Below are 25,845 nucleotides of genomic sequence, written 5' to 3'. Positions count from 1 at the left end.
TTATAACTAGATTGCCACATTTGAATACCGAGATGATGTATGTTTTTTCACTTTCGCCGCATTATTCGAGTTCGAGACAATATCGTAAGCGGACTAACGATTTCATTAATATAATAAAATCGTTCGACGAGGCGAATATTTAAAAAAAAAATCAGAAAGCTGTTTTCGACTCGTTCGTAAAATACCGATATTTAAATTCTCAGAATTTTTTCGAAACGATTTACGAAAAAATCGATAACTCTCGCTTTCCACCAAAATCTTCATCATTTTCTCCTCCACAATGTCTTTGATTGGAAAAATTTTCGTAAAAATTACGATATTACGAATAGCGATATCATAGAATTAGAAGGCTTTCCTAACCTACCTTTATAGTACTATAAAAGCTCAGAATTTCAATAAAATTATCACTTTTGGGATCACGTTCAACGCTCGAGTTTAAAAAATTAGTAAAAATGTTATAGATTAAGAAATTGATGAGTCGCTGTAGCATGGTTACTTTCAACTTGATTAAAAAAAAATCATCATGCAAGAAAAAAGTACATAATAAATACCTGCTTAAATAATTAAACGTGCTGTTATCTCCGATTAGGTAAATTTTTTCTCTATAACGTTATACTTCGTAAAAAAAAACACGAGGGACAAAAACAAAAACAAAATCACACCTTAACATAACATACGAAATAGGTAAAAAAAAGAGAAAAATTAAATAATCCGTATTCATAGAATTAACAAAAAAAAAAAAAAAACATTCGATATAAAACGAAAAAATTCAATTTTTGATCATCGTGATGTGAAAAAAAAAGAAAAAACATAAAATATTTACAAAAAGCAATACGACATTACTGCGTAATTAAGCCGTAAAAATGGTAACAAAAAAGACGCAGCACTTCAGGTATCGAGAAAAAGAAAGAGAGAGAGAAAGAAGCAACAGGGCGAGAAAATAAAACCTAAATTCGAAACAGGAACTACAAAATAATATGAGAAAAAAAAATGCAAAACAACAAAAACGAAAAACGACTATACAGGGGAAAAATAAATTCAGCCGAAAACAAGCCCTAAAAAATGGTACAAGACGGCGAAGCAGATTTCACAGACTGTAAAGGTAAAGAAATGAGCCTACGTTCTAAGTTCTTTTCATCACTTTGAGATAATATCCCGGAGGATGAATTTTTGTTGGCAGAACTGACGGTACCTGTCCTGCACATGGCGTTTTGCTGAGTAACCTTGGCTAGATCGTCGGAATTCGAGTGTATCTTTGGATCGCTGGCGTATTTCTCCTCCTCTTCCTCTTCTTCATCGTCGTCATCGTCGTCGGTATTCTAAATAAGGAAAAAAATTCCTAGTATCACAAAACGGATATTTTTTTGATTCGTTTAGGTTTAGTGTTTTGAAATCGAATAACAGTTTTGAGCTAGATGAGAGGGAGAGAGTGAGAGCTGGGAAGCAGATGCAGTGAAGAGAGTTGTATCGAGGTTTTGTTTTCTGACAGTGGAATAATGATTTAAAGTTTTTCTACAAAAATAATTGAAAGATTTTGTTCTTTCATCGACCCCCCCCCCCCCAGTTGGTCACCCTTTCCCACTGATGATCAGCCACAAAAAAAACTCACTCGAAAGAAAAAGAAACAATAAAGAGGTAGGTGGTAAATCGAGGGAAATATTCCAAATTCAGTATTCAGTCGAATAAAAAAGAAGTAGGTAAGTGAAGCAAATAATGTCAAAATGGTGGGAAATTCAAAACCAAATGGTATTGAAAAATATTGAATGTAAACTCGAAGCTATGTTTAAAAATTGTACTGAAATCACTTTCTATGTATGTTACTTACGAATATGGTACTGACTTTCAAAAAATGAATAATTTCAATAGAAGAGGGTACCACCCCCTCGATTAATGACGAAAAGGGTACCCCCGGATAAGATAGGCAAAATGCCCTTAACTTCAGATTTCGATGAAACTCACAGGGTGTGTTTAGTACCCCCAAAAAATAATTTTGGGCCCACAACCCGCTCCCCACCCCACCCCCCTCAGGCAGGGGGGCCAAAAAACGCGTTTTTCACGGGAAAAATTCTGCATCAGCGAGTAATTTAGATAAATTCATTCTGTAAACGAATATAGTTAGAGGATACATGGGGGTACCTCCCTGAATTTTTTCAGAATTTTTCATCGCATGGGGGGAGAAGGAGGGACAAAAGAAAACTTTAAATCGACATTACTCCGGAACGAAAAAACATACCAAAACGATTTTTTCGTCAAATATGTATTTTTAGGTCTACTTTCTATAGAAATCATCACCCGGCCATTTGGAGTGGTGGGTCAAGCTCAAAAGTTCAAAAAACTCTCAAAAAACCACGTTTTTTACGTTTTTCTCCAAAAATATGGACAAATGGCCGAAATCGAAGAGAACCAAGTTGTTCAGCGTGAAATTTTACCTCAGAATCTGTAATTGAAAATTCATTTATACCGCGCGATCGTATGGTAAAACTACACACGCAGCAGTATTTTTGCTTATATGTTTGTATCAAGATAGCTAAAAGCGTATTCCTGAGAAAAATAGGTGAAATCCCCCTGTCCTCAGATTTCTGAAACTTTGATGAAACATCGTTGGGTACCTTTCAAAAAAATGTTGGAGCCAAAAAAAATTCCCCCACCCCACTTCCCTTGCTCACAATAGCGAAAAATCGTTTTTTTGGGGGGAGGGATCAATGGATCATGCTTCAACGAGTTTTGAAAAAAAAAGATGTTTTAAATTCACTCAAAATATGTACTTGAAGAAGATATGATTCTAGCAACGTAAATTTTTTCAAAAATTGTTGGCTCCCCAGGGGGAAGATATTGACAAACGAAAATTTGAAACTGCCGTATGTTCTAACCTAATTCAAACACATGAATTTTTTTCAGGAACATATCAGCATGAGTACTATAATTGGTATTTTTTTTCAAATTTTCCCTCCAGGTGGGCCATCTTCAAAAACTCAAAAAACACTCAAAATTGTGTTTTTTGGGTCACGGCACCACAAAAAAAAAACGATGTGTAATTTTGCCTTCTGGCCTCCAAAAACAATAGAAAACCAACCAACTTCTTGAAACTCCAATTTTGGGGCCATAGGCATCCCCTCTCACAAATTTTGGGGCGAAAGTAGATTGACAATTATGGGTATCGTTATATGAATCGAACTCGCTGAACACGAATATGAAATTTTATTTGCAGTTGGATCCTCCTAACGGTCACATTGTGGAAAGGGGTTGCCCAAAAATTAGATTTTTGTGAAAAATGCTTCATTATAGCGCAATTAACGCCATGCAAGTTCTTTATCAAGATTTTCTTGAATTACAAGTATATTTTTCAAGTACATAGTATCTAACTCAAAACTATCAGAAAGGTTTCTTTTTGGTGTCGACCATTAAATTTTTATGTGAGTTACCTACCAAGTACATTATTGAAAACACAATAAGTACCTACTTAGTAGATGGGTGGATCGCGAAATAATGGGGAAAATACTGTGAATTTTTATCAATTACAGCAAAAACCGTCATTTTGAGTTGAAAGTTGCACAGAAAAATTCTAGATCTAGAAGTGCCCCTAAAACGAAAACATGGGCCCTCAAAGTTGGGGGTATTTTTAAAAAAACCGTGTTTTTTCACTGAAGCCCCTGTACCCAATTTGTTTTGAGAAAAATGACGACCCAGTCCCAAATGAAATTATTTGAGATTCTGCGTCCATTCTATGCTATTGTTTTTAATTTGTTATTGCCAATTTCGAAAAATTACCCACAATTTAGGAATTTTTTGCAATTTTTCTCCATTTCTTGAAACCTAAAATATTGGCGTCACTGCGTCCCAAAATATTTCCTCAGTTTCAGAAATATATCTTTTAATGTTTTTTCTTCACTATAGCGAAACATTTGCGAAGAAAATATTTTCAAAACCAACTATTAATACCCCCTCCCCCCCAAAAAAAACGACTTGCAAATTTTCAATCGCTCACTAGAACTCTAAAAGTGCACTTGGATTTTGACGGCAATAGCATAGATCGACACAGAATCTCAAATATGTATGTACTTTCATCATACTGTCTCCTCTATATATTTTGAGTGAATTTAAAACATCTTTTTTTTTCAAAACTCGTTGAAGCATGATCCATTGATCCCTCCCCCCAAAAAAACGATTTTTCGCTATTGTGAGCAAGGGAAGTGGGGTGGGGGAATTTTTTTTGGCTCCAACATTTTTTTGAAAGGTACCCAACGATGTTTCATCAAAGTTTCAGAAATCTGAGGACAGGGGGATTTCACCTATTTTTCTCAGGAATACGCTTTTAGCTATCTTGATACAAACATATAAGCAAAAATACTGCTGCGTGTGTAGTTTTACCATACGATCGCGCGGTATAAATGAATTTTCAATTACAGATTCTGAGGTAAAATTTCACGCTGAACAACTTGGTTCTCTTCGATTTCGGCCATTTGTCCATATTTTTGGAGAAAAACGTAAAAAACGTGGTTTTTTGAGAGTTTTTTGAACTTTTGAGCTTGACCCACCACTCCAAATGGCCGGGTGATGATTTCTATAGAAAGTAGACCTAAAAATACATATTTGACGAAAAAATCGTTTTGGTATGTTTTTTCGTTCCGGAGTAATGTCGATTTAAAGTTTTCTTTTGTCCCTCCTTCTCCCCCCATGCGATGAAAAATTCTGAAAAAATTCAGGGAGGTACCCCCATGTATCCTCTAACTATATTCGTTTACAGAATGAATTTATCTAAATTACTCGCTGATGCAGAATTTTTCCCGTGAAAAACGCGTTTTTTGGCCCCCCTGCCTGAGGGGGGTGGGGTGGGGAGCGGGTTATGGGCCCAAAATTATTTTTTGGGGGTACTAAGCATACCCTGTGAGTTTCATCGAAATCTGGGGTTAAGGGCATTTTGCCTATCTTATCCGGGGGTACCCTTTAACCAATAATTTTTTAAAAAAACATTTGAAAATGAGGGGGGTTGAAAAATGAAAATTAATGAATTTTGGAATTTTTCCAGACAACTTGGAAACTAATTTCAGAAACTAAAAATCGAGTTGTGCCTCGTTCTCGAGCTGTACAACGAATTTATCTACCCATTGGCAGATTTCAAAGCAGACGCCTCAAGTGTGGGGTTTTTCTTTTCGATAAGCTTATTTTTTTTAAAAATCCAAAAATGTTTTTCTATTGACCAATTTCTCTTGACCTTTACAGACCGAAATTTAACTATTCTGGAGCCCCCAGCATGCTTTTCGTTTTTTCGAGTATTTTTGAAATTTATTCAAAAGGCGTACGAGTTAACTGGGGCCATCTAAAATCATGTTCTCGCATTTTCTCCATTTGATTAATCGGTTTGCTCATTACTGCGATGAAATTCTAAATCAACTTCTACGCGTTCTGAAAAAATTCAAAAATTTTGAAAAGAATAGCTGGAAATGGTTAAATTTGGTTTGGGGTAGTAGATAGCTGTTTCAGGACTAATTTTCGCCATTTTTTGAGAAAGAACATAAATCTCTGTATGGACGGCCAATAACTTTGGATTTTCTAAAATTTACCAATTTTTTGAATTCTCTACTCAAATCTATCTCCATTTCACCCCTTTCCCCTCCATTAAAGCATTGTTACTCCACATTGAGTGGATACGCTGAAATTTCAGATCAACAATTTTCAAAATATAATAGTTCATTTTGGTCATTTCGATTCAAGCATTTTATCCCTTTTTTATTTCAAAAACCAACATTGGGATTCTCAAAACTTGCTTTTTTATGCCAATACTTAATACTTAACTAGGTAGGAGTAAATTAAAATGGATTAGGAATTGGGAAGTTGACATTTTAAATGCAAAACTCGCGAATACAACCACGAAATTTTTTGTTTCAAGGTTCCAATTTGCAATACATTTCCATAGATAGATACTTAGATGGTATCTTTTGAAATCTAACGACAGAGATATCAAAACCAAAAGGAAATTTTTATCAAGTCCCTGGCAAAGTAAAACTGAAGTAGCATACAAAAATATATCATCAAGTACAATTTGGAAAACTGAATTACATTTTCAAGTTTTTGATACAATTTTTGAAAATTGAAAATTCAAATTATACCTAAGTTCATTTTCCATGGAAAATCAAACTCCAATCAAACTAAACTATGTAAATGCTTTAAAATAGGTTCAAATTTTATTTTCAACCTCGAAAAATGAAAGTTTCAACAATTCAAGAGCCTGTAACAATTTTTTGGATTTTTCAATTCCCAAAAAATTCGTAAGAAGAGTCCAAACGAAGTCCAGCACCAACATTCTCGAATTAAGGGCTCTGGTGATTCCTTCAATTGAAGAAAACACAATTTTTCCATCTTCCAGATCAAATGGGCATGTATTAAAAGATCTGCCGGATGCTCCAGAATGGTTCAAAAGTCAAAACTACCACCCATCAATTCAAGTAGGTACTCTGAAATGGGCTAATTTCGATTTTTTGTCAAAAAAATGGGTAAATTGAAATTTTCAAATAAAATTTGTACAAAATCAAAAAATTAATTCCACCATGTGAATTTGTGTTCAGTGAGATCACATTTTTGAAGATCTAATTTTGTTTTGTCAGGTTAACAATTCATTATCCCTTTGGGGTACCTCCCTTATACTGAGACTGACAATTTTACAACAAAAAAAAGGCTTATGAAAATTTGAAAGAAAAGAAGATACAATTTCTCAAAATAAAAAACAAGAAGTACCAAAATAAAAATATTGATCTATAAACTAAACAACTTCTACAAGCCAGTATATATTTTCGTGCAACTTACTTGAATAACCGAATAGTCAACTTTGATTAATCGCCTGGTCGATCCTTGTCTTTGTGAAAACCGATTATTTTCACTATTGGCATTTTTAACGCTATCGTATGGCACTAAAACAAATAAAAATAAAACACTCAAATTAAACAAACGTGTAAAAATGATGAATAAGCGTATCAAATAAGTCACATATACTCGGAAAAATACAATCTATAATAAAAAATATTACAGGTAGGTAGATTTTTTCATTTTCCTTCACTCGATATCGTCAACTTCGCTTCTCATCAGGATACACTTTTATTTTCATAGATTAAGCATACATATTAACAGCGCTTTATTTTTCAGTTTCGTTTCATTTTGCATTTGTTTTTTTCATCTCTGTTTATGTAGAGATGCAGACTCGATGTATCGCGTGAATTGATATGTAACACGTCCCACTAATATAATAATATTATACGTATTATGACGAATTAATTTACGACGATGATTCGCGTATACTTTCATTTTTTCCTCATTCAATTCGACGATATATAAAAGACGCGACGATTAAACGCATTCGTAATCGACCCGTATTAATAATTTCACATTTATCACACCTTTCTATATAATATGTACGGGTAAACATCATCGTACATATATAACTGAGGTAATTGATGTTAAGTAAAAATGATCTTGTTTTTTTCGGTAGGTAAGCAAAGAATAAACGTGGGAATTAATTTTTCACATGTAATGGTATCAATGGCCCAGATTTCAGTTTCTTATGCTTAAAGGGCAAGACAAGAGTATGCATCGAGATCGAGTCTCCAGTCGTAAATTTTATTTCAGTATTTTCCATTTTCTTTTTCCTTTACACGAGAATTTACTTTCCGAACAACTTTCACCCAAAGTTTCGATTGCGAACGAATACGTAACGTGAAAAATCACTTTTCAAGACGCCATATTCGATTTGACAGAATTTAAATTACACTTGGTACTTCGTTCTCGAATGTATTTAAATTTCAAATTCAACCAGTAGGTACCTGATTTTTATACCTACTTGAGGTTAATATAGGGATTTTTTGCAAACAAAAAAAATAATTTCTAGGTTGTCATATTAAGTAACTACATACAGTATAACGACTACAGTTTGCAACATTATTTATCAGACTGAAAAAATAATCGATTGTAAATTATATTATAATTTATAATTATAGGTGCAAGTTGAAAGCATCCTTTACGAAGCATGTTGAATGAAAAGTGAGAATTTTTAGCATTGTTAATTTATACGTCTGACAAGTTGAGCAGACTTCAATTGATAAAAACTGCTTCTTTCGCAGCACTATTAGGAATGTCATACAGAAAAATAAGTAATTACCACGTCTACGACGACTTATTCGAGAAACTGTTACTTTTTTACACCTGAAAGGATCACGATACGGTTATCGCCTCCAGTTCTTTGCAATTTTGACGTCTGGAAATTCGAAAATATCGACTTCCTTTTGAAAGTTTTGCATGTTCAGCTATACGGCGTCAAAATATGTAATAAAATGAGTAAGGTAGAGTGGGGTAATTGCAAAAACGGGGTAATTGCAAAATTGTGACCTCATGCAAACAAATATCAATTTTCTGGTTGTGCCAACTAGGGGGTGTCGAAGCAACGACCTTTACCGACATATTCTCCTGGTCACACCTCGCGGGGTTCAGATTGTCTCTCAGTAGCAAACACTTTTATCAAAGCATGTTGAAACCACTCATAAGTAAAGTGAGAGGTGTTTTTTTAAAAAATGCATGTAAAATAGAAAAAACTGTCGATTTATCTGGAATTTTCGCGATTTAGGGTCATGAAGGAATAAAGTTTAAGGTAAGATATCGCAATTTGAATTTTTTTTTTTTATTTTGGCCGTAAATTGCGTTTTTGCGATTACCCCAGAAAAAATCGACTCTGGGTAATTGCAAAAATGATTTTTTTTTTCATTTTTGCACTTACCACAAATATTTTTTTGCTCCAAATAACTTGAAAATGGTTCAAAATAACAAAAAAAATAAACTTCCACGGTCACATGATGAGTTACACGTTAGAGAAGTGATTAACAGTTTTACTGAATTTTTAAATTATTGCTCCTTTTTGATGGTCTACTGATATATTTGACGAAAAATGTATTTCTATGACGAGTTTTTTACATAAAAAACATCAGAAATGACCAACAGTTGATTTTTTGTTCATTTTAGCGAGTTTTAAAAAAAATAATTTTTCAACATTTTTTCACTCCCCTAAAATTTTTTTGGGAAGTGGAAAACTTATTGAATTTTTCACCGAATCAAGACCACGAATACATCAAAAGTTAGCAAATGACACGTAGAATACAGTGAGTGTGTTGAAAATGCAAAAAAATACCAAAATAAAAAAATATTGCCCACTTTTGCATTTACCCTAACACGGGGTAAATGCAAAAGTCGATTTTCAAATTTTCAAATTGCAATTTTCTTCACGATTTGTGAACCAAATTGTACCAAAATTTTACCATTGATAGAGAACCCCCTGAAGTATATGTGGTACAAATTTCAGCTTCATCCGTGCAATAGTCTTCTCACAGCGCCCTCTCAAAGTGTCACTAATCAAAAAGTGCTTTGCAATTACCCCACTCTACCTTATGCTGTAATGACCAAGTATACTTAGCACACCATAACACCACCACAAAGAGAGAAAATAACTGATAACACCGGTATCATTGATGACGTACACCTACATAATTACGTGTACCTTTACCTACTACCTGTACCTAGTATTATGAAAGTATTTTTTCAAATTCGTACCTAATGATATTATTCGCAGGTATAAATAAAGTACGAACAGAACGATTGATACACATAATGTCATTAGCTAGGTACTTCAATCGCATTACGTCGGTTATTACACAAACTAAAGGACGAATTTATTGCAAAAGAAATTTAACCTGCATGATTCTTGAAATAAAACTGTAACACATACTCGTATGATGGAAAATTATTAGATCAGACTGTAATATTTTTTAATCGTGATAAAAAGTTATGCGCAGGAGAATTCACAGGAACAAAAATCGAAAATCATAAAATAGGTAAGTAGTATACCAACTTTTCAGTATGAAAGTTGACAAAAAGTAAGCAAACACTCAATCAAATCAAAGAATGAGACAACAACATACCAATACTTTTTCAAGACATCTCGGTGCTTTGATGTAGGTACATCAAATTTTTCCCCATTTCTTGTTTTCCGCAAATATTATTTTTAAAACCGAGGGAATATTTTTTTGGAATACAGTGATACCAATTTTTTAGTCATTTTTGACAAATTTCAAAAAACTGAAAAAATTAGCCAAAAAATATGATTTTTTTGAGTTTTTGAAGTTGGTAATAGTGATCCAAAAATTGTTACTACTGTTTTCCAAAATGTTCTTTCAGTTTTAAACGATATAAGTTCATACCAGTTTTCTAATGATTTATCAGTGATTTCCCAATGATTTTTTTCAAATGATTTTTCAGTCATTTTTGCACCGGGTTTCTCGTGATTTTTCATCAATTTTCTTGTAATTTTTTAATTGATTGTCACAACTTTCCACTATTTTCTTCAAATACTAATCTTGTAGTTACTTTTTCGCAGTTTTTTTCTAGTGATTTTTTAAATCAATTTTTTATTATTTTTCGAACTGCTTTTCTACAGATTTTAAGCTCAATTTTCCGAGTGACCTCAATAATTTCATTTAAATTGTTTTATCAATAATAATTCTCAAATTATGTGAGATTCTAGCGATTTCCCCTAATTTTTCACTCATTTTTTTGCTTATTTTTTAGTTTATCACTGAGTTTTAAGCTGTTTTTTTTTTCAAATATGTACATAGTACATACCAACAAATTTTCCCTTGATTTTCCTGTCGTTATCTTGTACTTTTTTCAAACCCCATTTTCGAGTGAATCACTGTTTTTTGTACGTTTTTCTTTTTAAAATAACAATTTTGTATTTTTACTGTTTTTTAAAAAATTTTAATCTTTCAAATTAATTTTCCAAACATTTTCAAAGCAATTTTCTTATGGTCATCTTAAAGTGTGTAGTAATTTTGTTCATCAATTCTCTAGTGATTTAAAATTTTATATGAAAAGCTCCTAATTTTAAAATATGTATGTATTTCCCGCCAATTTTCCACATATTCGTGATTAATTTCTCAGTGACTTTCCAAATAATAATTTTCACGTCATTTTTTCACTGATTGTTTTCTAGTGATTTATCACTCATTTTTCAGTGATTTTATACCAATTTCTAAGTGATTTTATTCCAATCTTTTCATTATTTATTCACCAAACATATCAAAAATTTAAAATTTTCTTTTCAGAGAAGAATTTACTTCTAGTACATATTTTGGTAATGAATGCTCAATATTCGAAAAGAAAATATTTTCAAAACATGCAATTACTCAATTAAATAAATTGCAAACTTTCAATCACCACGCTCGGTGAAATCCTCAAAGTAGTCTTGAGTAGTCTTGAAAGGTGAGGAGAAGGAGGAGGAAGAGAGGGGAAAATACAGTGAAGATGCTAGAGTGCAACAAAAACTTAAACGCAAAAAAATGATAAATTCATCACCTAAAAAATAAAAAGTTTTTATATGTATCAAACTTTTTTTGAATAATTTTTCATCATCGGAATAATTTACAAGAAATCCAAGAACTGGATGATACAATTCAAACCCAAACACAGCCTACGAATGCCATTAATTTTCCATCCGCAAGAGTGAAATTCTCTTCATTTCAGACAATAATTTCTCACTTTACATCGATTATTTCATCGTTATTATCGTCAGAAAGATCCGAAAAAAAGAGAAATTTGTCCTCCCAAGTTCCAGTATACATACAAAATAGCATCTTTAGCACTTATTTTTTACACACATCAGGCGTAAGTAAGTGGTAAAGAGAGACATATTTTCATTATAAGACGTCGCACACGTTCGCTCGTACCCATTAATAAATATTTGACATTGATGGCGAAAATTTTCAACGCGTTAACTACCGCGCATGAATGTACCTACCTTCTTATCTAAAGTCATAAAAAAATCGTAAACGTTTGATAAAATAATTGTGCAAATAATACACGTAATTCCAAGTACATAGGTACAGGTAGATGCTTTAAACGCGTGGTGAGCCCCATTAAAACCGTATCCAACAATAAAGAAGAAAAAAACGCAGGTACCGTAGGTATTAGTATAAGTGTAACATCCGAAGCTATATAATTTCGTTGACGATGTTTTGGTTTCTCGATTGTTTGGTTGCCAATTCCGGAATAATACTCGAATACCGATCATTATTCCGCCAAAGTATACGATTAAACGAGCCGGAGAAGGAAACAAGACAATACGAGTCAATTACACCTTTTAACCAGACCATCTTTTCATTCTTGACCTCTGTATACCTAATGAGAAAGGTATTGAGGATTTCGTTTAGATGGATGACGAGATCACGGGGGCTTACGATTTTTACCAACGATTATTGCCACAGACAGGGAAGTATCAACATATACGAGAAATCAATTCGTGGTTGCTGGTTGTAGAGTAAATTTATCGAGTACTTTGCAAAATTAACTTATCGATTATTACGTTATTCAGGTATTGCGAAATACGAGTAATTCAACCTTTCTCTTTAAATGAAATCGATCGATTTAAAAAAAGCCTAGTTCAATGCGCAGCATGGAATTTCATTGAAAAGGTTTTCATTTTTTTTTTGACACCCTTTAAATAAATTGACGTTGTACGATATAATTCTTGTAGACGATACCTTCAAACGTTTAAAAGTTGGTAGAAATTTAGAGTATGAGGGTATTGGAACGCATTATTTCAAAAAATTCATCCTTGATTGAAATCAGAGCTGAACACTTTACATGGTTCGTGGTTACCCTGCAACCAAATTACTTATTGGTCACATACTTCCCACTCATTCTTTACCTTTCTGCTGCAACAATGAAGACCTCAATCAATACCCAACCTACGCAACAAGAATCCATATTAATTACATACTGGCAAATTTATCGTGATACAATTGATCTTCAAATCCTTACACAATACTGTAAATATTATTTCATTCGGGGTTCTGAATTAATTGAAATTCAAACCAAAAATGGCGATACGTGAATCACCATCCATTGACAAAGATTTAAAATCGAGCTCGTTAGCAAAAAATTCGCCACGTACGCCATTCTCAAACCTCCATTAGCAATTCAAATCGGTAACGTGTGATCAAGAAAGTACCCATCAATTATGACCATACAACATTCGCCATCTCCATCACCCTACGTCAACATACAACAACAGCAAATGCATATTCACGAAAAAAAATTACACCTATTCTCTCAATACCGCAACATTGAACTCGAATCAATCTTTACCTTGTACGTTCATTCACGTCGGAAGAGAGAAAATTAGTCGAATCTTGCCAGCATCTTTCACTTTCTGCTCACAGCTTACAATAATGGATTCCGTTTTTTTATGTATACTGACGCCATTTTACATTTGTACACACAGCACACTCGAGCAACACAGATTGAGACGCGTAATTAAATTATCCGTTATTAAAAATATGTTATTGTATATTCGATCATGTTCCGCTTAATGAAGTACTTCGACCTCTCCGACTCAGTTTACGAATTTGCCGACGAACCGGTTCCGCCGCCGCACACTTGAGTATGCATCGTTGTCGTCTTCCAAGTTGCAAGTTGTAATCGTAAACTCGAAAGACGCATGTACCATGTACCTACCGAACAAACATACATTCGAGAAGGCATGTTAAACAAATACTTTGGTACAATATGTATACTTTAAACCTTGGACTTGGTAAAAAGAAATGGCAAACGTCACAAACGTGTATCTGATGCAGTGATGCTGGAGTAGACCGAAAGAATAAAGCGAATGGTCAAGTTTTCCCGTGTTATGCTGAAGTGGGATTTGCTATGAAAAAATTCACCTGAAATACTCATACTTACACAGTATAGTCAGAAAGTTCCCGCAGTGAACCCATTACTCGAGAACTAATTGAGGTATCTTCAAAATTTTTTTTTTATTATTCAACATAATACCCATTCTTCAAAATACACTCGCGAGATCATTCCAATAAACTTTGAATTACCCTCTGGAACGACAAATGTGAGATGCTGTTGAGTTGACGCGTCATCCCAACTTGGGTATCTAAAATTGAGGAAAATCTGGTGCCTTTCATAGTTAATTTCAACTTAGGGAGTAAAAAAAAGTTGCCTGGAGCCAGATTTGGTGAATAGAGCGGATGATTGATGGAGTTGACCTCCCTTTTAGCCAAATATTGACAAACGCAATAACGCAAAGGTGTGCAAGAGAGGGTGCATTATTGCGCAGCAAGGACCAATTGCCCGATTCCAGTAATTACAGTCTTATGCGACGAATTAAACAGTTTACATCGTAATTATAGAATTCCCCATTCACTATCATATTCGCAGGAACAAATTTATCATGAATAATGCCTTTATAATTGAAAAAAGAAATAAGCATTGTCTTTGTTTTTGATTTCACAACCTTCACTTTTTAATTTTTTTTTTGAAATTGATTGTACCAGCCATACACAGTACTCTCTGACAAATTATCATCTCCATTCGCTTTTCTAACCAGCTTGACGGTTTCTGTATGAGTTTTGCGAAGTCGGACACAAAAATCAAAAGCAGAGCGCCATTCAAACTTTGTGGAACCTGTTTACATGAAAAATTACGATGACATGGAATAAAAACTTCACTCAGTAAAATCATCAGAAATGTTATTAAATATGCTCCAATTTTGAAAAAATTTTTTTCCTTGGATAGAGGAGACTTCAAGCTATTTAATACAACTTTTCCCTGATAGATAGCGTTGTTCATTCCCGAGTAATAGGTTCACTGCGGGAACTTTCTGACTATACTGTGTAGTTTGTGAGTTGGTGAAATTTTTCTATGTAGGATGATAACCTTGATTTTTATGGAAACATTGGCGCCCTTTTTAAACCAGCAGGTGATTCATATTCAACAGGCTGGTAGCATAATTTCAGTCACACGATCGATATTGTAAATGAAAAAAATAATGGAACTGACGTGGAAAGCCAGGGAGGTTTGTCAGCAGTATTGGATCAATAGAAATACCCAAAAAGGGAGGAACGATCTCCCACAGAAAGATCAACTCTGATCTTTTATTTGTCAAACGATTAATTGGAGCATCACATACTTGAAACAATATTCTGTCGGAATGAAGAGTGAGGTTAGATCAATTCATCAGATGGTTTTTAGGACAACGTACAATTCAGTTGTCAACTCAGGAGAAAATGATTGGATTTGATCAGGTCTGAAGTGAAATGATTTATTTCCATTAAATTCTCTGATCCGGGATCCATGAAATGTACTTACGGATCTGATCAAGTCTGATTTGGTCCATTCAATTACATCTGATTCTGAGGGAAAATGATTGAATCTGATCAGTGATCAGGTCTGTTCAGACCTAGTTAGACAGGCCTTTCCTATTGGATCTGATGAGATCAGGCCATCTTCAATTGGAAAGACAAGCAAGACTTTTGACATTTCGAACATTTTTTTTAAAAAAAAACCTCTCTTTAGTCAATTAGAGTGGGACACTCAAACAGCAGATGATCAATAAGCAAGACAAAAAACTAATAAAGTGAATTTAGGGGACAATATTCCTACAAGATTTTTCATTATATAAACCTGAGTAGGTAATGTTGAAATTATATTGCGTTAAAGCTTCCAAGTTCCAATGCATTGAAAAATATTTTAAATACAGTGGATGCTTATCTTGAATACCTCATTCATTCTCTCCTCTATCGCAAAAATTACTCTCACGATACTTATACAAGTAGGTAGGTATCTTACTATCTACTTTCAATTCATCTAAACGCCTAAATTACACTCTGTGACCTTGATTCAAGCACCATTTTCATCTGGATATGATAACCCAAAAATAATGATCAAATTCCAGTTACCTCATTCATTCGATACAAGTTTTTTTTTTCTAAAAATGGAACCGGTTCTCGAATCAAATATACTCGCCAATAAGTCGTCTAATGTTAAGCATTAGAGAAATAGGTTTGCTACAGATAGAGCAGAATAAATAAAATTGGTGCCTACGACTACGCTACAAAGCAAAAGAATTTGTTGGAACGGATGCGATGCGACCAACGTCGCGTCGCTTCGTCGATAATCTTAATTTAATGCAAGCTCACGTAACTTGTACATACAAATACAATTATTGTCATTTTTCCTTCATTGGCTCGAGTCTACGTATTGGAATAAGTACGAGACGATCTGCATCGATGATTCTGTAAACTACGAATACGTTCACCGAGTGACCAATCTTCAACGACGAGTTATTCATGCTTCAACAGTACGTATTAATTCCAGAAAGAAATCACCAACGCCAATTCGATCCAAGAAGTGATGCTGAGTTTTGATTTAATTATCGTTCTTGGACAAACGAAGAGAAATGTTAACAATGAACTCGACACGTAGAATTTTTTTCTGCATTTTTTTTTTCATCATTTGACAGAAGAACCGAAGAACTAACAGTGGTTGCGATTGTTTATTTTGAAGATGATTTGCAATTGCAATTCGGTGAAAAAATCTCAATGGAAATGAATTTATGGAACTCAACATCACGTTGCATGAGCCAACATAGTAATTGATTCGCTGGAAAATATAGGCTATATGGTTTCAGATGTCAATGGGCATTCGAAGTGATAGGTACCTAAATAACATGCCATGTTCTTTATACTACGAGTATACAACTGAGATTTCATTTCTAGGAAAATTTCGGGTTTCGTCAAATGTATCTCAAGTCGGAAAATCGTCATAGTTAATTATTGAAAATTTTCCTCTTCGTCGAATTAATTTTCCATGCTTGAGGTTGGTTTGTAACGCTGTTACTTTCAGTGGGTATAAGATGAGTTCATCTATTGGACTCCATACAGACCACAAGCTATGTAATTAATTTTCGAAGTTGTTTAACTCATAATATCAATTCGGTTAGCGCTTCAATGATTAACGATCATTGTAATGCCGATGTCATAAATTAAATAAACCTGATTAATGTTATAAACACTATTTCACTTAGTTGGTCAAGTAATTTAGGCGTTGAGAAGGAAGTTTACAACTCCAAATCCAGCAGATTTTAAGATATGGTGAACTAGAGAGGAATATTTAAATATGTACTTAACACCGAAATAATGGAGCAAATCCAAGTGACAATGTGGGTTGTCAGTAGCATCGGATTGTACTCGGAGAATGACCGGACTTGATCAGGTCTTAACGGATGTAAAATAATCCGATCTAAACTTTGATGATCAGCTCTGTGCAGGTAATTCACCTGAGGCTGAGCGAACAATTCAGAGTTGTCAAAACAGATGAGACTTTCGACAGTTTGGATTTTTTTCACAACCCAGCGGAAAATGATTGATTCTGATCCCATCAGATCCGGAAATTTCCTGGATCCAATTTGACCTGATCATACCTGACTAGATCAACGTTTAAATATCAAATCTGATCTGATCAGACCTAATGGGGAAGACCTAATTGGATCCAACCATTGACCCACATCTATGACAACTCATCATAATCAGCTTACTTTGAGATGAACAAATCATAACATTCGATATTATTTCATCTCATAAAATTTCTTTAGCAAAATTAACAAATATTAGACATTTTGTAATTGGACAGGACCATTTTTCCCATGATAACATCTCCTGTCATGTGGACCAGTTAGTCTACTTCTCTAGAGTCTCTATCTTTCAATCGCTACGAAATGTTAAGTACGTATTACAAAATTCTTCAGACTTCTCGAACGTCGAACTCTGACAAATTAGACCAAGGGGGGGGGGGAATCTGAATATTGGTAATTGAAGATTCTACCATCAAGATTTCACCCACACCTTCAAAGTCTCAACTTTGCAATTTCATACCTCCCTTCTCTATAGTGAAAATCATCGCAGCCAAATTCGTTCATTAAGAAGTAGACATTACACATCTCTACTTCCTTTCTCGTTGCAACAAAGATCGAACATTTCCTCGAAAATTAATTCCTGAAAAAATAACAACACAGGAAAGAAATCATAACACGACCACGAAGCCAGATCATGGATCGCTATCGTGAAAAACATCGTACGAACCTACTCGAAGATGGATGATAAGAAATTGAAAGAAATTTCGCGTCAAGTACAACCACTCGCATTCTACTTACACAATTAAACTATTACATGCTTTCTTTGTTACCTTACCTACCTATAGCAACAAATATTCAGTGCAGCAGAACTATATGAGTCTGTGTATTAAAAATTTAACAATTGTTAATTAACCGTGTCTAAAACACTTAGAAGATCTCTACAAGATATCACAATATAATCTAGGTTATACTCGTATACTTTACTACACAGTTAGTAGGTTCATTCGGCAAGTAAAGTAAAAACATTACATCATCAGGAAGGAAACTCTTCTCTTCTTCGGCGCTATTCGCATTCGCATGACTTTCGTTGGCGTTCAACTTCAAACATGAACCATTGTACTGGCATATTCGCGGTTGACATGTGCCTTGGGAAAAAAATGACCATACCGACAAAGCCCGTAGACCAAAACACACATGTAATAAAAATGGACTTCACGAAGACGACGATGAACAAAAGCACAAACGGCGTGTGCTGTACGATTCGCGTGTTATAGACCGAGTCTTTGGACTATTCAATTCATCATAATACACGAGAACGACGACGGGTATGATAATTGCACGATTTTTACGCGCTTCCAAATCGCCACAATCAATGACCCGATTTTTTTTTCTATTACGTTTCAAGCTTTCTCGAATATCGCAGTCGAAATCGAAATGAGTTTAACGACTTGAAGTTTTTAATCTTGATTCGGATGAGGATTTTCATTTCATATTTTGTGAAGATATCGAGGAATTGAGACACTTTGGGTAATAATTAGATACGTTTGATTTTTTCTGAGAAATCGAAAAAGAAAATTGAAAAAAAAATCATTCCAGTAAATTTCGTCCAGTGCCCTAGTGGAAAGACCTCTTTATTTTATTGCAGGTCACCAATCTGTCAAAGAGCAAATTCTCAACCTTATTGATTTTTTTTTTATTTTTTTTTCAGATTTTCAAAAACATTGATTCTTATTTTAAAAAATGTTATAATTTCGTATAAATCTGTAAAATTACTCATGAAAACCAAACTTGACCAATTTGAAAAAAAAAGAACTATTTCATAACATATTTAGCGTGAATGAGTTGTTGTTGTTTTTTCAAAAATAATTAGCAGATGTATCTAAGTAAAGAACACGCACACTTATGCGTATCTCGAAAGGGGAAAAAGTCGTGAGAATGTGAAAGCTACAACAAAATTTTTTCATTACTTCGTGTGACATACGTTTACCACATGACCACATGTTTGAATAAATAAAACGATAGGTTTTTCGAGCAGATTACCAAAACGTCATTGACTCCAGCTAACAGAAATTAACCATCGAGTTTTGAAATTGCATAAACGAGGTTGCCGATATAATCGATGTTATCATTCTAAATAAGTAATCATAACGATGTGCTCGCCGCTGCCATCACCATCGCCACCGCGATATAATGTTAAGTACCGCAGCGTGCCTCGCGTCGAACTATTGTTATTAGGTACCATTACTACCTCTTCATCTATGATGCGAATTCTACCAAATGATTCAAGAACTCGGCTGACCTAAATCACGATAACTTTGGGTATAATATTTTTCGAGAATACAATGGTAGATTTTCGCATACCGTTTATATCAACCTGGTCACCGGGCTTCTTTAAAAAATTATGAGGAAATAGATTATGAAATTTCGAAATTAGATAATAGCATCCGCTGTACAACCATGAGATTTATAGAAGGTATACCATTTACTATCTACTACTCCGGCTCGTGACGATACAGTTTAACTACTAAATTCACACCTATACCTCATAGTTCTCAATTAGTATGAGTATAATTACGCGGTTTTAAGGCCGAAATGAATTTCCGATGAGAATCTAGGCATTTAAAAATGTTAATTGAGAGTAAAAGCCACAGGTAGGTTATATGTATTTGTATAAACTAGAATTAATAATGAGATGCAAGTACCTATTTATGATCGAGATACTGAAAATATTATGGATGAATATACTTTGTGAACCTTTACAGTACCTGTACCTACTCGTACTCATGTAATGTTGGATTAGCTTTTCAATGTTCCTAATCCCAGGTGGGCTCTATCATACAATCTTTCAGGTTTGAGTCAAGAATTGAGAATCTCCGATGTGATGCGAAACGGAGAAATAAAATTCTGAAGATATCGCCAAAAATCTAAACTTGTGTTTTCAACAAAATGATTGTTTTGAAATTTACCTCACCCTATACTTGAATTTCATGATTTTTCTAAATAAACTTGATTAATAATGACTTCTACTTTGGATGTAATATTTAGGAACGAAATTTCAAATTCAAAGATATTCTCATAATTTGAATAGTAACATGGGTTCTTCATCGAAAAAAAAAACTTGAAATTTATTTTTAAAACCATAAAATTTGGCAAATATAAAAATTGAAACATGATTCATGAAAAACGTCTTGAAAAATTACAAAAACTGATAAAAATATAAAAACATTCAAAATCTTATTTAAAAATCAAAATTATTGTCATAAAAATCATTGAAAACGCAAAAAAAAATCGCATAAAATATTGAAAAAATCGTTAAAACATCACGAAAAATTTATCAAAATGGAATGAAAAAATCATTTGTCAACATTGATAAAATATGCATTAAAAAAATAGAGAGATCCTGACATCCTGCATAAATTTTAATAATGAAAATTCGTAATAATTTAATAAAATTTTAAAAAAGTTGTTCAAAAAATCATAAAAATGTTTTTAAAAAATTAAAAACGCGAGTATTTCATTGTAAATATGGGTTTAAATTTAGTAAAAAAATGTTTTGAATAATTTTCATCGAACTTCAGTAATTTTTCGATATTTTTTCACCTCAGGCATAGGTAGGTACCTATTTCAAGTGGTTTTTAAAGATTCGAAGATCATCTACTGAAATTGACCTGGGTTATATTTTATTTTTATGGTATTTTTAATAATTTTTTTCAAGATTTTAATCACTTTTCTGCATTCTTACTAATTTATTGTCATTTTCAATATTTTTTACAGAATTCAAATTCATTCATTTATTTCGAATAAAGTTCATCAAATTTGGATAAGTAATTTTTTGTGCTTTTTTTTACTTTCAATGTACGTATTTTTAGTGATTTTGAAAATTATTTTGAACTTTTTTTGCAGCATTTTACCAATACTAATTTTTGAGGTATTTCAAAAAATGTTCGTAATATTTCAAGTTCAATTCGAGCCTGAAACGAATAAAACTTACTTTCTACCTCCCATCTTGCGTAAGTATGTACGTATTACCAACGATACAATTTGAATTATGACTTTCAGCGTCTTTCAAGATATCAAGTACATAGAAAATTCCGATTTCAAAGCATTTCTTGACCTCCAACACTATCTAACATTTTCCTAGTAATTTCCTAACAAAATTATATACAGTGAGAAAAATCCACCAAGCAAAACCAAAATTCGACGGGTTCCTTCAAACATAACAACTTTTTGTATCAAACCCCATCTCCATGTTCAATGCTGCAAATGTTTTCAAAAAAATTAAAAAATCCATAAATAATTTATTTTTTACTCAGCGGTAAGTATACTTTTTTTCACTATTAGTGACGTCTTTAAATTGATAGCCTTGTGAGGAACAACACTTTACTTTTTCCCATAAAATGTACGTACCTACTTGAGCATAGAGAAGCAAAGTTCGGAAGTTTCTCTTTCATGTAAATGATTTAGTCAATTATTTCAAATTAAATATTACAACACGACATCTAGTCATGAAAAATGAATGTGCGTGGTTCGAATCATTTTCTTAATGCTTCTAAACTAGGAAGATAGGTAGTTATGGTATTCGTCGTAAAAAATGGTGAACAAAATTTCATCGATCATTATTTCGATTCCGTTTTACGTAGAATAGGTAACTACTCGAGTTATTCATTTTTAAAATACTTGGAACGTGAAATTCTCTCCACAAATACACAAATATCACGAGTATAGTATACAAATAGGTTTAGGTAGGTACTAGGTACATTCAATCATAATAGTTCAGGGGTAGACTAATACTGTACTTTGACCTACGATCCATACGATAAATCTATTTACAACTCGTAAATACGCACATCGATACTATAACGTAAGTATCATAGCAGATATGGCCACGTGTTCTTGGGGATTTGCAACACACTTATTCAAAAGTATTACCATCGTTTATATTGCATAAGATTTCATACGTTTATCAGAAGGAAAAAAAGCGTCGTTATTCAGCATAGGCGTTTTAATTATCGTAAATATAAAGTATTTTATTAGAACGCTGCCTGCGAGGCGGTGTGGTCGAGTACGTACCTTTAAAAACCACAATAAGTATTTGTAATGCTTTTACAATGTCGTGTAGGTCGATTGTCGATACACGAAGCAGTCGACCAGCGACCAGCCTTCACTATTACAAGTTCAGCGTCGGCGAAAATTGCCCATGACTTGTCTACTTTTATAGAAATAGCTATGCAGCTAATCTAACGTGTAGTTGAAAATTTTCAAACCGTTAGAGAGTACCATGTACCTAGACCTACTACATAAATATACTCGAGGATCGAGGAAGTTGGCAATTCACGCAGGTACGCGTGCCTTCATTTCGTGTTTCAACTTCATTAACCAACAAACCAAAAAAAAATATAGTAGATTGGTTCAGAAGAAAAAAATTACACGATATTCGACAAAACCAACGTAATTTTTCTGATCGATTTTCGATTACTCCACGTTTATACTTACGTAGGCATAAAAAACCGTTTGATTTGTACACTCATCATAATAAAAAATATTCGAATAAATAAATCGCAGACGTGAGGTATTTCAACTTGCATAAATACGCGATATATTGGGCGCCATTTTTTTTTCGCATGTCATCGCGACACATGTCAATCAAGCCATCTCCCTCTCCCCTGCCTCCTACCCTTTTAATTAATCGTCGTAATTATCCGATGATTAAAGCAACTTGTGAAAAATCTACCTTCGAGTTGATTGCATCCCAAACAGACACGATCCCATAACGTATATAAAATGCAGAAAATAAATATCCGATCGAGATCGAGAAACTGTTTAAACGATCATTGGACATTTATCATCGGTGGTATAGTATGTAAGTATTTGTGCACATGACGTAAACCGCAACCGAAGTAACAAAAAAAAACATCGTCGACAATGTGAAAAGTGAAAGACTTACACGAAAGCCACCGATATCGACACTCCATTGTCTTTCTCGACAACTTTCCAGGTTCTCTACGTTAATTTACCAACTCACTCAAATCAAACGATGAAATCTAATCGACGCCAACGTCGCTGAAAACTCGCTACTTTTTGAACAAAAAAATGCAGAACGCGATACTTGGGACGATTAAGTACTTCCCAGGGGCAATTGTCGCCATCGTTAAACTATTTCAAAGCTCAGAAAGCGACTATGTAACGAGATTTTTTTATTTAACCGGTTAACTAGCTCGCTCGTTGACCCGATAAAATGTGCAGAAGAAAAAATCTCAGCGTTACTTTTCATTTCGCGCACTAGGAGCTCGATCGAGCCAATAGCATCGTTTATAATCGATATGTAGGTAAAAAATCGTGCTCGTTTACGCGTATTTTTACCTTCCACGAAACCAAATACCCGAAGGGTTTGTTGGTCTCCAGTTGATTTGAAAAAAGTGAAAATTATACCAACAGCAAAAGTAACAATTGGCGTGTGAAATTGAAACGCTGTACTTTGTGCTCGAGCTTGTTCCTAGTTCTCGTTTGAAAAAATTATGCAGCATTGATAAAGTCGGATCGTTTTAACAGCTGAACCAATCTTTCAAATTACCGAGATGACGGGGAAGGGGAGCGAATTGAAGATGGAGGAGGAGAGAGGCTCGAAATTTGTAAGCAGGGTATTTTTTTGAAACAAAGATTGGCGAATGTTTGGGAGAAAGAGTGCGATACAAAATTATGAATTTTTCCCCCAATTTTTGATGCTATGCTACCTAAAAACGAAAGAAATGGATTACAAAAGCACTTTAGATAAAAATAAATTTTGAAAAAATTATTCTTACATCTCTAACTAAGAACGTACAATTTTTCATTGGGTCATTTTTCGAGAGACATTTTTTTTTTACTTTCAGCCATTTAGATGAAATCAGCGACTTTTCCAACATTTGAAAAAAATCTAGGAAAGATAGCTGCATGGTGGGAGGGGGGGGGGCAAACTCATGAATTGGCTAAAGAAGTTGAACAAGCAATAAAGAATCATCACGTTTGCCAAATTTTCAAACACTTTTCATAATTTTGCAAGTACGATTTGTTTAGAAAAATTTGACTCTTTTCCTCGAATAGAATTTTATGGTTTTTTCAGGATTCTTTTTCATTCCTCTTTTGCCTTCTTCTCTCTTATGCTCAAGTTCAAATATTGAATTATTAAACCAAATGAGATTTTAATAGATCAAAAAGTGGATTTTTCATTAATTTTTATTAAAAAATCTCCAATTTGGACAAAATTCATGAATTTTTCATGGCACTCTTTTTTTCGTTTTTTCCCCTTTCCAATGTTCCCACTTCAAGTGTTGCGAACTTTGTTCCAGCTTGTTCAAAATAAAAATTCCGGATGTTCCAATAAATTCTCCGTCACCCCCCCCCCCAAATCAACACGAATTAAAAAAACAATTTTTTAATTATCTTGGCCACAAAATGATAACTTTTCGCTAGATGAGCATGTCTCATCTACATAATTTGTTTCCTTATACCTTCTGAAATTCAACAAAAAGACTTCGGGAAAGGGTGGGAGAGCAATCGCATCGAGAGCTGAAACTAGCACACAGAAAAATGTTCTATAGTTGTATGACTCTCTCAAATTTATTTTTTCATAATAATGAAAACTTTAGAATCAATCCAATGGGACGAAAGGCTCTCTGAAAAATCGGAGGTAGGGCAAATTCCTCTTTTCGGCCCAGTACATGGGTTAAATATGCAGTATGCACAGATGAGACCTCGAAAAACCATAAATTCGTCAAAAAAGTCAGATTTATTCCAGAAAACTCTCATCTTTTTAGAAATTTTTGCAAATTTTTTCTTGATTTCCATTGTTTGCTTAAATCAATAATGAAACACGACTTTTTCACGACAGTTTCCTATATGTACTTATTTATTTAAATCGAGATTTTGAAGAAAACGAATGAAATGATGAGAAAACCAATGATCATAGTAACATTTTTCATTAATCAACGTTTGAAACAGAATTCTCAGTTGATGAAATTGTAAGGAATAAATTCACATTTTTTTCAGGGTCATTTTTTTCTTGCTCAAGTTGCTCTATTCGTTTCTCGTGGCCCATTTTATCGAAATTGTGAAAAATTTTGATTTTTTTGTGGGGGATAAGAAATAAATTCTTCAAATTTTCAACAAAAAATTCTAAATTTTTAAAATCTTTGTACCAAATTTAAAACATCATTGTTAATGACTTTGGAGTTGAAAACTCGATTAAAGAATCAATCCTTCCTTAACAGCTCTCAATTCATATAACATTGCAATTTATATGTTCCCTTTGATGCTGCACGATGAATTCGCAGCCAAAGGTAATATAATGGAGAAATTTACTTACAATGCCCATTGCCATTCCAGCTTTCGGTAACTTCTTGAGCTTCTTCTTTTTCGATTTTTTCAATAACGATTGCCGGAGACGCGATCATTTTCACAATCGTAAAACAATTATTAAAACGAACGAAAAACGCGAATTCGATCGTTAACATCTACTTAAACGATTTCATTTAAAAGCAACACCGATCATTATCCGCGTTGGTGATATTGGTAATTGATTTTATGGGTTACATGTCGCGAAGCACCAAGTAAAGACACAATTTCAACCTATTGACCTT

The 25,845-nt window shown here is 33.7% G+C and overlaps 1 protein-coding gene across 3 annotated transcripts in view; it reads right to left on the bottom strand.

The window, feature by feature from the left end:
- The window catches only part of spir (spire type actin nucleation factor-like), a 110,131-nt gene that overhangs the window by 9,161 nt on the left and 75,125 nt on the right, over positions 1–25,845 (bottom strand). For 2 of the 3 annotated variants that reach the window (XM_065344270.1, XM_065344271.1), the window contains 2 exons: positions 6,802–6,905; positions 1,121–1,319 (listed from right to left, as the gene is read on the bottom strand). In XM_065344270.1, coding sequence (XP_065200342.1) covers positions 1,121–1,319; positions 6,802–6,905 — 303 coding nt within the window. The remainder of the gene's footprint in view (positions 1–1,120; positions 1,320–6,801; positions 6,906–25,845) is intronic. The other variant, XM_065344272.1, reaches the window with a different exon arrangement.

The sequence above is a fragment of the Planococcus citri genome, chromosome 1, assembly GCF_950023065.1.
Source record: "Planococcus citri chromosome 1, ihPlaCitr1.1, whole genome shotgun sequence".
Lineage (NCBI taxonomy): Eukaryota > Metazoa > Arthropoda > Insecta > Hemiptera > Pseudococcidae > Planococcus > Planococcus citri.
This window is presented reverse-complemented; position numbering and strand designations above follow the sequence as displayed.